Raw genomic sequence first — 13,459 nt, 5'->3', positions numbered from 1 at the left:
AGCATTACTGCCTAAACAAAAACTAACCCTAACTGTAGCACCAACCACAACTGTAAGGTTTACCCTGAACCAGGGCTATTCTCCCACTCCAGTCCTGGTGAGACAAAACACTGCCGGTTTTCATCTTTTGTTTCTAAATGAAGAATTAATTCAGAACTTGGACTCCAGTTGAGTGCAATTAATTACTAAGTAAAAGGAAAAATCTGAAATGGAGTTGAAAAACCTAACCCCAATGCCAGAAAAAGGCTTATTCCCTCTGGGGACTGGCATAAAACCTTGCAGGGACCAAATTGTTGGGTTTTACTAGTTTATACATCGACAATTGTGTTACATTAGTAGGTGTTATCATTATCACAGTATGAAAATGAAATGACACCCTGAAAAGGTTAGAGACTTCTCTTTATTTACAGTATCAGGACATTCATGTACAAATGTGTTCCCATAGTAAAGGGGCTTCTCGTTTGACAGGGACAAACTATCAAACTACTAGGAATTATGAAAGGAAAACAAGCACTTTCTGCATATACAAGTGTAAATGATTTGCAGTTATTGCTGAAGAACTTAAAACCTTTGGATTTTCCCAGTTTGGAGTCATATACGTGCAATGGCTTTATAAAGAGTATTGGTTTGAGATATACACTCTGAACAACGCAAAACTTGCTTAACCCTTATAGAAGATATCTAAAACAGAACTTAACAGAGGTATTCAACCCTGTCCCCAGGGACACACTGACATTCCATGTATCTGATCTATTCCCGATACTGGATTTGACTGGACAGCTAAGCATCAAGCCCTTGATCAGTGAATCTGCTGTGCCTGTTCAGGGCTGCACAATTATGGTACATCTGGGTCTCCCTAATGAGTGGGTTAAAGACCTCTGTCTTAAGAGATGGCAAGATAAAACATGGACAAAATAGAACAATCAGACAAACAAAAATATGCAATTCCATTTATGGCCCAAGTCTTCTCTAATTCTCCAAGCACCAAAGTAAAAAGCAACCAAAAACCAAACAGGTATTACAACAGGGCTTTACTCTCATAATTCCCGTGGATAGTAAAGCAGCACAAACATAAAAAAAAACACACTGACCAACAAGAAAGGTTTGGCTTACAAGTTGGACAATAAAGGGTGAAATGTTTCCTCAGGCTCTAGCATGGAGACCACATACCAGTTTCTACCCAGGATCAAAGCAAGGAACCCAGGTTTAGAGGCTAAGGTGTGTCTGTCCTTTAGTAGATGTACTCCCCAGGCACCTCTTGGAGAGCGCTGAAGGGCTCTTCAAACTTGAAGCGCTTGGATATGGCCTTCTGGTCTGGGGTCATGACCTCCTTGTCCGTTGACTGGCGACACTGCCCCAGTGTGTAGGCAGCCATGACGATCAGCTCCTCTGTTACTGGGCCTTCCTCCTCCTCCTCTTCCTCTCTGATGGGGCTCTCTGGGCTAGCTGGCTCTGAGGTGCGCTCCGTGGGGCTGATCGTCTCTCTCACCTGGACAGTGGTCTCTTTCTCCGCTGGCTCTGTAGGCCGGAGCCACTGGTGCTGCAGGCACTCTTCTGCTGTGGCTCGGTTTCTGTTGGGGGAAAGGTGGTGAGGCCAGGGAACCAATGGAAATTCACATCCCTGTCCTCCACAGGGTTTCAGCAAGCATGGCTCTTGCAACACCAATGCTGGGGCTTTGATTGCCCAAGGGGCCTCTTCTACACTTCACAGCAGTGGTTTTAAAGTCCACAGTTTAAGAGATGAACATTTAATTAATGTTATTAAAATGTAAAGAGGAAATTGACAGATCTTCAAGGTGTTACTAGATCCCCCAAAACCCTTGTGGAAAAAAAGGGGACCCAGCTGAAAAGGTTTGAATAAGAATACTTATTTATATGGCCTGTATGTGTTGAACCGTAATCGTTTGAGGATTATAGTGTTGTGCTAAATCGCCACATTGCATTTGATAGATAAGTGGGATCCGTGGGTCAACCCTAACAGTCAAAATAATGGTGACAGCTGGGTCCTCCATTCCACTTACCAAGCCCTCATTACTCACTGTGGTTCTTTGATGAGCAAAGCCTTGATGAAGGTGATGGCGGCCCTGTCTACATGCTCCAACTCTTCCTCCTGGTAACTGATGTTGATCTGGGAGATGTTGAGGAAGGTCTCCTGCTTATCTTCCCCTAGGAATGGAGAGATGCCGGTCAACATCACGTAGGCCAGCACCCCAATGCTCCTGTCAAAGGCAAACAGACACGCTGAAAATCAGACCGACACGTTCTTTAAGAATCATTATAAAAGCCCACCTCTCAAAATCCCACTCACCACATATCTGTTGCTGTGCTAATTGGCTCATAATTCAGTATTTCCGGAGCTGTGAGAGAGAAATCAGTTCATACAATTTAGGTATCCCTTTAGTTACCTTGGACATGCTAAGCGCAGCAGTGAACATGGTGGTCAGAACAAAATGTCCGTAGGTCAGGTCAGTGTGTGTTTGATGCTCTACTCACCCACATACTCCGGGGTTCCCATGATCTCCCTGAGCTCCTGGCTGCTGTTCACCATCCTGGACAGACCAAAGTCCACAATCTTGATGTCCCCCAGAGGAACATCACTGGTCAGCAGAATGTTCTGGGGCTGGAGATAAGGACAGGGAGACAGCAGCATTAATGCAGAGGTCTAGGTGGGTTAAAGGAATGGTGTAACACTTTGGCATTCGAGCCATTTCACTATTCAGACATGGGTTCAGAAATTGCGCACACACATTTAGGTACTTGTACGTATCCATGTGAATCTGGGAAAGTAGAAACAAGGCCTTAATAGACTAAATGTTGGCCTAGGTTATGGCCATACTGAAGGAAGCGTTGATAAAACGTTGGTAAAAGACTGACCTTGAGGTCCAGGTGCACTACGTTGTTCTGGTGGAGGAAACAGACCCCCTCTAAGATCTGGGTCATTAGCCTTTTGACGTCATCCGGTTTAAAGGCCTCATCCCTCTCCGCTACACACTGGTTAAAAATCTCCCCACCGGCCGCACTGAGAAACAGACATGAAGAACAAAGCTTAAGGATTTGCCGGTTTTCTGTACACAGACACAAGCGGTACGTTTCCTGTATACGGTACGTTTCCTGTATACATTCCTGTATACGGTACGTTTCCTGTATACGTTCCTGTATACGGTACGTTTCCTGTATACATTCCTGTATACGGTACGTTTCCTGTATACATTCCTGTATACGGTACGTTTCCTGTATACGTTCCTGTATACGGTACGTTTCCTGTATGCGTTCCTGTATACGGTACGTTTCCTGTATGCGTTCCTGTATACAGTACGTTTCCTGTATGCGTTCCTGTATACGGTACGTTTCCTGTATGCGTTCCTGTATACGGTACATTTCCTGTATAGTGTTTTCTTTAGCTAGGCATGTTAAATGCTTGGGTCAGATAATGTGTTTTAGTTCAATGCAGAAATGTAACACAGAACCAACAACACACACAAAAACATCTTGTATGAAGTACTGACTTTCAGCAGGACACCAAACCTTCTTGGTGGCTTTTCTCCACACCATCTAGGCCGTGGTTCTCAACCTTTCTTGGACAGTGGCACGCTGAACTATTCGCCGTCAATGTTCTGCTGCATAATCACTTTTTAACACAAGGCTAGTTGGTGTTGGATAATTTTTTCCCCTTCTAAAAATACAATTATAATAATTTATACACTGATTTGTGTTTACTCAGGTTCTCTTCATTTTATATTACATTTTGTATGAAGATGAAACCATTTAATTTGAAATCAGGAAGGGGCAAATACTTACTCATGGTACTGTATGTGCCGAATCACTAAATTACATCAGTAAGCCACGAAATTCCATGTTTGAAAGAGAGTGGTTTTGATGACATGCGGCACAAATCGGCACATACATGACCTGGTACACTCTTTGGCTCGATAACACCACTTTATCAGCCAGAGAGCAAATATTGCAGACTGCATCTTTAAGGCACATCCGTGTTGAATCCACGGCTCCGGATAATGTCTGGAAAACATCTGGATAAGTCCTGACCTGGGTCAGGGGTTTTCTGTATTCAGGGGGAGCCTGTCCTAAATAAACACGTTGTGAATGACTAATGACAATTTTTCATGGTTTTGTCCAGTCAGATAGCATGATGCCTTCCAGCTGGGTCGATATTTTTGCTTTACAATACAATGAGTTAATATACAGGGTAACAAGAAGACTACTGTACAGGTTACAGCGTTGAGCTAGTCACTGAAAGGTCACTGATTTGAATCCCTAATGCAAGGTGAAGAGTGAAACTGATTTGCCCTTGAGCTATGCACTTAACCGTTTGGAGAACAGATCTGTTGCAGTTCAACAAAGTAAATGTAAAAATTCCAGAGTGTTCACAGCCTATCCCTCCACCTAGGTGATGTCACCCCGGGCCATGCTAGCTGTCGAGTGATCCGTTCCAGACTTTGACAGAGACAGTGCTTTATAATGATGCAAGGGTCCTCTATGTGAGTCTGAGGTAAAACCTGCTGGTTCACCTGCCAAGGTCACTCCTTAGGTGCGCTTCAAAGGCATCATAATGTATCTTTGTGCATGTGTGTGTGTGTACGCACAAGATATTGTACAGCTGTATGGAATGCAATTGTTTCCAAAACTTAAATTGGTATGTCAGTCAAAACCAATTGAACTTGTCCTAGCTAATGAAGAATATCTATGAAAAAGACTGCAACACTCATCGAGGCTTTAAAAGCACTTGAACTTCAGTCTATTCCAGCATCCCACATGGGAGACACAGGAAATAGACAGCCACAGTATCTAGATCAGGGGAGTGTGTGGAAGGCCCAGGCCATGTTTCATTTGGCTAGAGAGATCTTTAGAACTAGGGCTGTAGCCTAACTTAGCCCACTGATTATAAATAGCTGGACTACAATACCACTACTGACATGGTTTGACTCCACACATGAATGCCACGTCGTTTTTGCATAACATGGGATAAAATGAGTTTTGAAGGTCCTATTCAGGTGGTAATAAAAACCCTGTATTTTTTGTATTAAACCACTGCCTAAAATTATCACAAAGGAACTAAAAGGTCCTTATTAGATAATAATTGTATACATTATTAGGTCCTTATTAGGAAACAAATGCACCACCCCATGTGACCACTGCAACACACATAACGTGACACCTGAGAGGAACTCAATTTCCTTCCACCTGAAGTGACTGCAACTCAATTAGATTGGAAAGAGAGACCCAAAAAAAGGGTGAAAAATGTTGTATTCTCTGGTATGGTTCTGTATGGTGTGGTATTGTATTGTGTTGTATTCTCTGGTATGGTTCTGTATGGTGTGGTTCTGTATGGTAATACACTGTGGTATAATGTGGTTTTGTATTGTGTTGTATTCTCTGGTATGGTTCTGTATGGTGTGGTTTTGTATTGTGTTGTATTCTCTGGTATGGTTCTGTATGGTGTGGTTTTGTATTGTATTCTCTGGTATGGTTCTGTATGGTGTGGTTTTGTATTGTGATGTATTCTCTGGTATGGTTCTGTATGGTGTGGTTCTGTATGGTAATACACTGTGGTATAATGTGGTTTTGTATTGTGTTGTATTCTCTGGTATGGTTCTGTATGGTGTGGTTTTGTATTGTGATGTATTCTCCGGTATGGTTCTGTATGGTGTGGTTTTGTATTGTGTTGTATTCTCTGGTATGGTTCTTCATGGCGTGATTTTGTATTGTGTTGTATTCTCTGGTATGGTTCTGTATGGTGTGGTTTTGTATTGTGTTGTATTCTCTGGTATGGTTCTTTATGGCGAGGTTTTTTTATTGTGTTGTATTGCACACATGAATGGCTACTGTGTTGACATAGTGTCCCTCGTTGGGTCCAGGATATCACTCAGTCTCAGGGTGACATGTGCCTAAAGGGTATTCTAGCTATAAATCCAGGTGGATTTGTTTAACATTAGGACATATTTAAACTAACTTAACTAGTTATGCAATTGAAAAAATAAGGCAATTTCCAGTGTTGAAGTGAAGATAACATAATTGGTCTGTGTAAACAACTTTCAAGCAGATGAATATACCTTCAACAACTACACATGATTTGTTAACATAACGGCGAGGTTGAGAGAACCCGCCTGCAGTTCTACTGCCTGACCAGGGGAGGTCAGTCAAGAGCAGAGTAGTAATGGAGTGGGAGCAGTGTCTGTGACTAGCGGATTTGAAACAGAAATCTCCACAGAGAGACCTCCTGACTCCATGGTAAAAACCATCTGCTCTGTATAGTCAGGGTCCAGAGTCCTAACCTGTCATTTGGTGGGACAGTTAATGGAAGATCCAGTAGCAGCCCCGCCTGACGTGTGAGTACAGGGGAGTGAGACATCACAGAGAACACCTGGGGAAGTAACCGGCTATCACCCTGTCCATCATAAAACAGGTGCAGCCGATCCCCTCCGGGAGGTGAAGCACCGCCCCAGACGGAATACGCAACAGGAGGCAACAGCTACGGGTCAGGAAACGACAACGCCAGTTCTCGTGCCTCTAGTTCGCTTCTTATTCATTTGTTACAGTAGTTCACCAGTTATGAGTACTTTTTAGAACAGAAGTTGTTCGGCTCAGTGTCTCAGGCTCATCTCTCAGGTATAAGCCTAGCGTCGGCCTAATGCTTCATTGTCCCTTAAGGGCGGAATATGAGGGACAGTCCATGTGGCTTTCTTTCGCTTTATTTTTTCATGTTAAGTGCCAAACTGGACATGCCTAAGTAAAACCTTAGTGGACTGAGCTGAGTGGATTTCTTTGTACTTGCCTTGGGCTGGCAAAAAACCCACTTTTATTTATACGATGATGGTTTATTTACCATGATCCCACAATTTTGGCACTACCGGCATGCTGGACCGGCAGGTGACATTTGGATAAAGAAACTGACACATGTAGGCTATCTCCAAAAGTATCAATCCGAATCTGACAATTGTTAGCCAAAACAACAGAGCTAATTCAAGAAGAACTTTTGCACCAGTATGAAGCCCAGCAATTGACAAGTCATTAGACACAACATGGAGCAGAACCAAAATGGCTCCCAGTAGCTGGGGCTTATAAGGACAGTTTCTCTGTATCTCTGTATTCCCCACAGACACTGAAGGCTCACATTGGCTTCTCCATTAGCATGGCCAGTAATTACAGCCTAGCTCAGCCTTTTCAAGCCTCTAGTCTAAACACTATGTGTACCAGAGTTTGAGAGGGAAAAGAAATCTGGCAGATTTATAACAAAGTCATTGCTGTTAAAGATGAGGGCACGTCTGGCCAGTTGCTGCTATATTCCTGTGGTGTGATGGGGCTTGGAGTGAAGCCCACTTCAAATCCTCAAACTCACACACAAAGTGACACGAACACTTAAACGGGTAATCCGCCCCCAGAAACAAACCATAAAACTCCTATGAATTTGGTCAAAGCCTATGTTCCATCAGAGTGTCAAATATCTTTTTCACCATGATTTAACCTCTGAGTGCTTCATCGTTGAAATCTAAAAAACTGTGTATTAATGCATCATAGCTATAGACTGGTCCCTGGAGATGGGGATAAAGTGCAATCACATTTCATAACACTCCTAAGAACGTTATCTGCAGTTAAAATCAGCCAGTAAACAGGCATCCATCTGTCATGCCAACGTATTGAATATGCAGTGTGCCGTCAAATGAATACCCTTTCTTCCTTCAACCACCAACTACCATAAAGCAAAGCAGTGTTCTCTAATCTTGCTGCATCAATATGCTAGCAGACTTGCAGCACATGTTGCAAAATGCCAAAAGAACCTGGTTCACACAAATAGAAAAGTGATCTTTACGAAGTGAAAGAATTACAAAATGTATAATGTACTTTCAGCTAATTAAAATAGCTTCATTAACTTAGACATGCTGACATTATTGCATACTGTAGATAAGTTTTCTATCTAGCGTGTCTAGTGAAAGCATTGCATTGTCGGTTATTTGAACCTCACACTTACACAAAGGTAACATTTTGCTTGCTAAATAACCAAAACTATGACATGCAGAAAAAAGATATGATAGTCATATATTTCCACATTATTTAAATTATAAAATAGGAACGTGTGGACAACCACTGTAACGGCACTCCACATTCACAAAACATGACATAGCTTATTGCTTGTGTAAATCAAAAATTACATATTCTGGCTATAATCATTTATAGGATTAATGCTCCATCTCTCAGTGCAACAGGAATGAATAATTACTTAAGGGACCTTAAAACAACAAGGACCCCTGTCAGTGTATCAACCCATTTTAACGGTCCTGTCCTTTATGACCTGGTGACAATCTGACATTAGATGACCCTCAGGAGGTCATGACTTTTAAGCTGCTCTTAGAGGCCTGGTGAGAGATCTAGGGGAAAAGGCTAGTCCAGGGTGGTTTTGGGAGGGATAGTACCGTGAGGGGCTAAAGCAAGTATAAGGACCTTAAAAGTCAATGTAAACTTATAGATGGACCTGTGAAAAAGTTTAAATGGTTTATGTCAGTCATTAATTCTGTAGGAAGATATTTTTTTGAAACATTAACTGTGGATATTTACTGGTTGTTTCTGATTGTTCTTAAGCTAGTAGTAAGGTAAAAATAGACACTTGTTTCAAGGCGCAATATGTCCTATGTTGCATGTCCCCACAGGTTAAACTGGCCCTGGAAAATGACTGTAAAAAGAGTGTTTTTTTATACAGTACTGTATTATTCTAATGGTCCCCTTGTGGTTTCTTTGTAGGTGTGCAAACCAAAAACTATCCAACATAAGATTAATTACAAATGATATACAATAAGCTACCCATAAAAAGCAATGAAGAAGAATGTAATGACATTCCATGATACATAAAGTAAAGCTTTTCAATCTTTGAGGGGGATGATTTGACAGTGACACAAATTGGTATTCAGTTTGACAGGAGAGAAAGTTGTCCCTGCCATAGATCCATTAAATCAATGATACCCTGCTGGGGTGGGATTGATCTAGCCTCGATCCCTGACCCACTTCAGCCAACCCAAAGGCAGTATCCATCCCGGTCTAACTCTAGATTTCCGGTAAGTTTTTTTGGGGGGGCTTCTTGGATAAATGACACAAAGGCTAACCACTTCAATCGATGGTGGAGAATAGAGAGAATAAAAAAGGCTGTGAATAGATAGAGTGGGCGGAGGGACTGACTGCCACGGGGGGCAGAGGGGCTCAGCGCAACCTCACTGGAGGGGCGACCCCCCTCGCTCAGGACATGAACCCTCCCCTCAGCCCATGCGCCCCCATTCCCCCTCACCCTCCTGCCAGGAAAACAGCTTATGACCCTGGCTCTTTAACTGCCCCACCTCCTTCTCCACCCTCCCAAAAATTCCCCCTTCCACCTCACACTGTAATTGTATGAATAGCTCTATAATAACAGGCTGACCCTCATCCCCACCCCTCCCCCCCAGTCCTCACGGTTTGTCCTAGTGCCCCAAAATATCCACCAGCAGTCCCAAAAAAAGACACAAGGAAAAAGGGAAGAAAAACGTCTATTACAGCCCGTCCTCTCTGCCTCCCCCTCCTCTTGTTCCAGTGATTTCATGTGCCAGATCCCAATAAAGGCTAAGTGCATTCCGCTCTAGTTCCTTCTATGTTATAAAAAACCCAGTTATCTATATTGAAAGGTGCACATGGATATTTGAGCACATCTATTTAAAGGCAACCCAATTTAAAAATTAAAACAAAAATAAATAAATACACTTTGAAAGCATTTATGCAATTAAAATGAATAGGAATGCAATATCCTTTTGCTGAAAAAGTTAGTACTTCCCTAAATTTACAATAATATAAAATGGCTAAAATCTGATAACAGGGGCAAAGAAATATACAAAGAAATCAACTGAGGCATAGGTCTGTTTTACAACCATGCCCTGTATTACAGCATAAAAGCACTGATCAGGTAAATAAAAGAGTAACTTGGGAGGGTCTGGCCTTCCATAAAGATCAGAAGCTTATTCTACTCTGGTCTTATTCCATGATCAGAGAACCCATTAGAGGACCTATCAGAGGAAAGACTGAGTAGAAAGACTGAGTACCATGAGCCTGGGAGGGAATACAAAGCCATTTCCAAGCAATTTAAAGTACATCATACCACTGTCTGATGGATCATCTACAAATGGACAAAAGTTTGGACCACTGGTTATCCATGTAGGACACGTTGTCCCGCACAAACTCAGCCCAAGAGCAGACAAAAAGAAGCTCACAGAAATCTCTGAGAACCCCAGGGTAACATCAAAGAAATATACAGGACACTCTTGCCACAATGTTAAAGTAAAAAACTGTTAGAAAAAAACTGCAAAGGAAGCCTCATAAAAGAAAATGAAGACATGACTGACATTGGCACAAAAAATAACTCTGGATAAAGCCCCAAATTACTGGGACAATATGTGCTCTAGACAGAAGAATCAAAGGTGGAGTGGTTCCGAAGCAATGCCAGATTACATTTTTTGGCAAAAACCAAACACTGTTTTTGAACAGAAGAACCTCATAGCAACCATAAAGCATGAGGTGATGGCATTAAGGTTTGGGGCTGCTTTGCTGGCTCAGGGCCTGGCCAACTTGCCATCATTGCCTCAACCATGAATTACATATTGTACCAGAGAATTCTTGAGGAGAATGTGAGGTCATCTGTCAAAACGCTTAACCGAACATGGGTCTTGCAACAGGACAATGATCCAAAACAAAGAAGCAAAGCTACAACCAAATGTCTCAAAAAGAAGAAATGGAGGATTATGGAATGGCAGAGTCAAAGCCTTGATCTTAATTCTATTGAAATATTGGCAGATATGAAGTGGTCATGCATGCTGGAGATCCCTCGAAAATACAGTACTGTAGAGAAAGGGCAAGGGCAGAAATTCCCCAGTCAATGTAAGAGCTCTGATAAACAGTTACATGAAATAGCTACATGAAGTTATTTCAAACAAAGGGGGAACAACAGGTACTGAATCCGCACTGTATCCGCACCATGATTTTTTTTTATAAATCATTGATTACTTCCTTCTTCACATGTTTGTATGTGGAGAGTTAGGATAGATGGGTAGTCCATGTGAAGGGCTAGGGTAAAGTCAACTGAATTGTAACAGGTCAACAATACTACAGGGAGTTCAGTTGCAATTTACAGACTCTATTCTGAAAGATTACATTCTAATACACGCCACAAACAAAATGTAATTCCTACATTTCTAACAACAGACCGATCTGACTCTAATCAAATGAAAATACATTAGGCTCAAGTTTAGTACAAGCACTAAAAAGCAAATAATATAGCACTGTGTAGTTGAGCAGTCAAGTCACGGAGAGGCTCTATATGGACCAGAGTGACCGTCAGTGGAGGTCAGCAGTGTGGTACCCTTGTCATTAGCTTGGGATGTTAATCCATCAGGCCAATCAATTATCTCGCTGCAAACGCTAACCCCCTGCTCCCACCCAGACCAAGCCACCACAGGGCTCCACTCCAAGCTGCTTTAGCCCTGAGACAACAAGGATGCCCAGTCAGCCTGTTGTACTGGAACACGTTTAGGCACCTTTTAAGAGGAAAAACAAACCAATACAAATGTACTAAGGATCACTCTACTGAAACGAACCGTAGCCAGCTTTTATCCGGCAATGTTTTGGCATCGATGCTTAGGCCCGCACATGGACATCAACAGTGGAGGCAAAGAGATGAAGCGATGGTGGAAAAGAGGAAAACTTTGCCTTGAAGCATTGCGACTGTGGTCCTTAAAACCCATAGATTAAAAGGCATGTTCTTTATGGTCCACTGAAAGCATTCACATGGTGAGTGAGACACAGTGAGGCTTCGTGCCCGCTACACTCCCGCTCTCCCTTCCTGACTGGATACATGACTTCTGGACCACAGAACAGCAACTGACCTCACTGAAACGTCCTTGTGGGGACCGTCAGCGTCGGCGGTTCTAAAAATCAGACTGGACTGGCTGAGCGCGTGTGTATGCGCCCCTTAGGTGGGCGCCCCACTGGCTCTATGGAACATTACAGTAGTGGGAGAAACAGAAGAAACCCACACGTACAGCGATTAAAAACAGCAACGCTGTTCCAAAAACAGTCTGCAGAAATTGATGGTGCTAGGATAGTCCAATCAACAGTAGAATTTATGGTCTGATGTGTCAGTAATGCTGGGCTGGATCAGTCTGTGTGTGTGTGTGTGTGTGTGTGTGTGTGTGTGTGTGTGTGTGTGTATGTGTTTGTTTGTAAGCTAGAGCGAACGCAAAGGAGCAAGAAAGCTTAAGCATTTAGCCTGCTCCAGAGTGACAGGCTGCCCTGAGTAAGAAGAGATCAGCAGTGGGCCATGATGGATGGGGGACATATCAATAGGGAACGCGCCACTACTACTCCATTGGCAGGCGGGGAGGGCAGATTAGAGGGACCACGGTAACTGAAGGGTCCAGGTCTGTAGACGGGAAATGTGACCACCAAGGGGATATGTGTGTGTGAATGATTCCAATGGCTCCGTGCCACACCCTGAGCAAGCAGCAGTGACTGGAGAGGACAGGCACGGGGGGAGGACAGGCACGGGGGGAGGACAGGCACGGGGGGAGGACAGGCACGGGGGGAGGACAGGCACGGGGGGAGGACAGGCACGGGGGGAGGACAGGCACGGGGGGAGGACAGGCACGGGGGGAGGCAATCTAACAACATGAAATATCTCAATGAAAAATAAAATACTGTATCTGTTCATGAAAGAGCTGTGACCTCTAACTCCTTTCTCAGGGACTGGGTCGTAGTGGTTCACAACACAGATTTTTCATGACATGCATTAAGCAAAGTAATAAAAAAAATATCCTAGCATTGTAGAATAGACAACAGAGGCAAGATAGAGGTTATTATTAGGTACAATCCAGGGAACCCAATGACCAGTATGGATCCTGTCTGGGAAACCAGCCAGTCAGTCAATGTGATGGATACCACAGCTAACTACCACAGCTAACAGTCCCACTCTAACAACCCCAAAGTTCAATGTCAGCATGTGACACAGGGGAAACCCAATATGTCACACAATGCCTGTGTGGGTGCGCACCCAATCTCGTGCAGCAGACACCAGCCAAAGGGGTGCGGGGGGGGGGGCACGTTGTTGGAATAACCAGTGCTCAGTGAGGCATATGAAGTACCGCCCTGGGCTTTGGGACCGGATTATGGCTTTCTACCTCTCCCCATTCCACTCTACTACAGCCCACTCTCTAACACTCCCCATTCCACTCTATTATGGCCCACTCTCTAACACTCCCCATTCCACTCTACTACAGCCCACTCTAACACTCCCCATTCCACTCTCTATATAGGGTGAAGCCTGTCTCTTAAGTTTCCTCTATTCGCCTTAATTGCACATTTAGTATTGCCATTTGTACTGTATTTGCCTTCATTGCACATCTATACATCCACTTATAATACATGTACTCAATACTACATT

General features: G+C 43.3%; 1 protein-coding gene across 1 annotated transcript in view; it reads right to left on the bottom strand.

Moving 5' to 3' along the window:
* Positions 1-380: 380 nt before the first annotated feature.
* The window catches only part of stk17a (serine/threonine kinase 17a), a 28,088-nt gene continuing 15,009 nt past the window's right edge, over positions 381-13,459 (bottom strand). The window contains exons 3-7 of the mRNA XM_010885699.4: positions 2,875-3,019; positions 2,494-2,620; positions 2,309-2,357; positions 2,040-2,219; positions 381-1,571 (exon numbers count right to left, since the gene is read on the bottom strand). Of these exons, the coding sequence (XP_010884001.2) occupies positions 1,232-1,571; positions 2,040-2,219; positions 2,309-2,357; positions 2,494-2,620; positions 2,875-3,019 (841 nt within the window). The 3' untranslated portion in view covers positions 381-1,231. The remainder of the gene's footprint in view (positions 1,572-2,039; positions 2,220-2,308; positions 2,358-2,493; positions 2,621-2,874; positions 3,020-13,459) is intronic.

Source organism: Esox lucius, chromosome 21 (genome assembly GCF_011004845.1).
Source record: "Esox lucius isolate fEsoLuc1 chromosome 21, fEsoLuc1.pri, whole genome shotgun sequence".
In the NCBI taxonomy this organism is placed as follows: domain Eukaryota; kingdom Metazoa; phylum Chordata; class Actinopteri; order Esociformes; family Esocidae; genus Esox; species Esox lucius.
The sequence above is the reverse complement of the archived record's forward strand: the minus strand, read 5'-3'. Positions and strand labels throughout refer to the sequence as shown.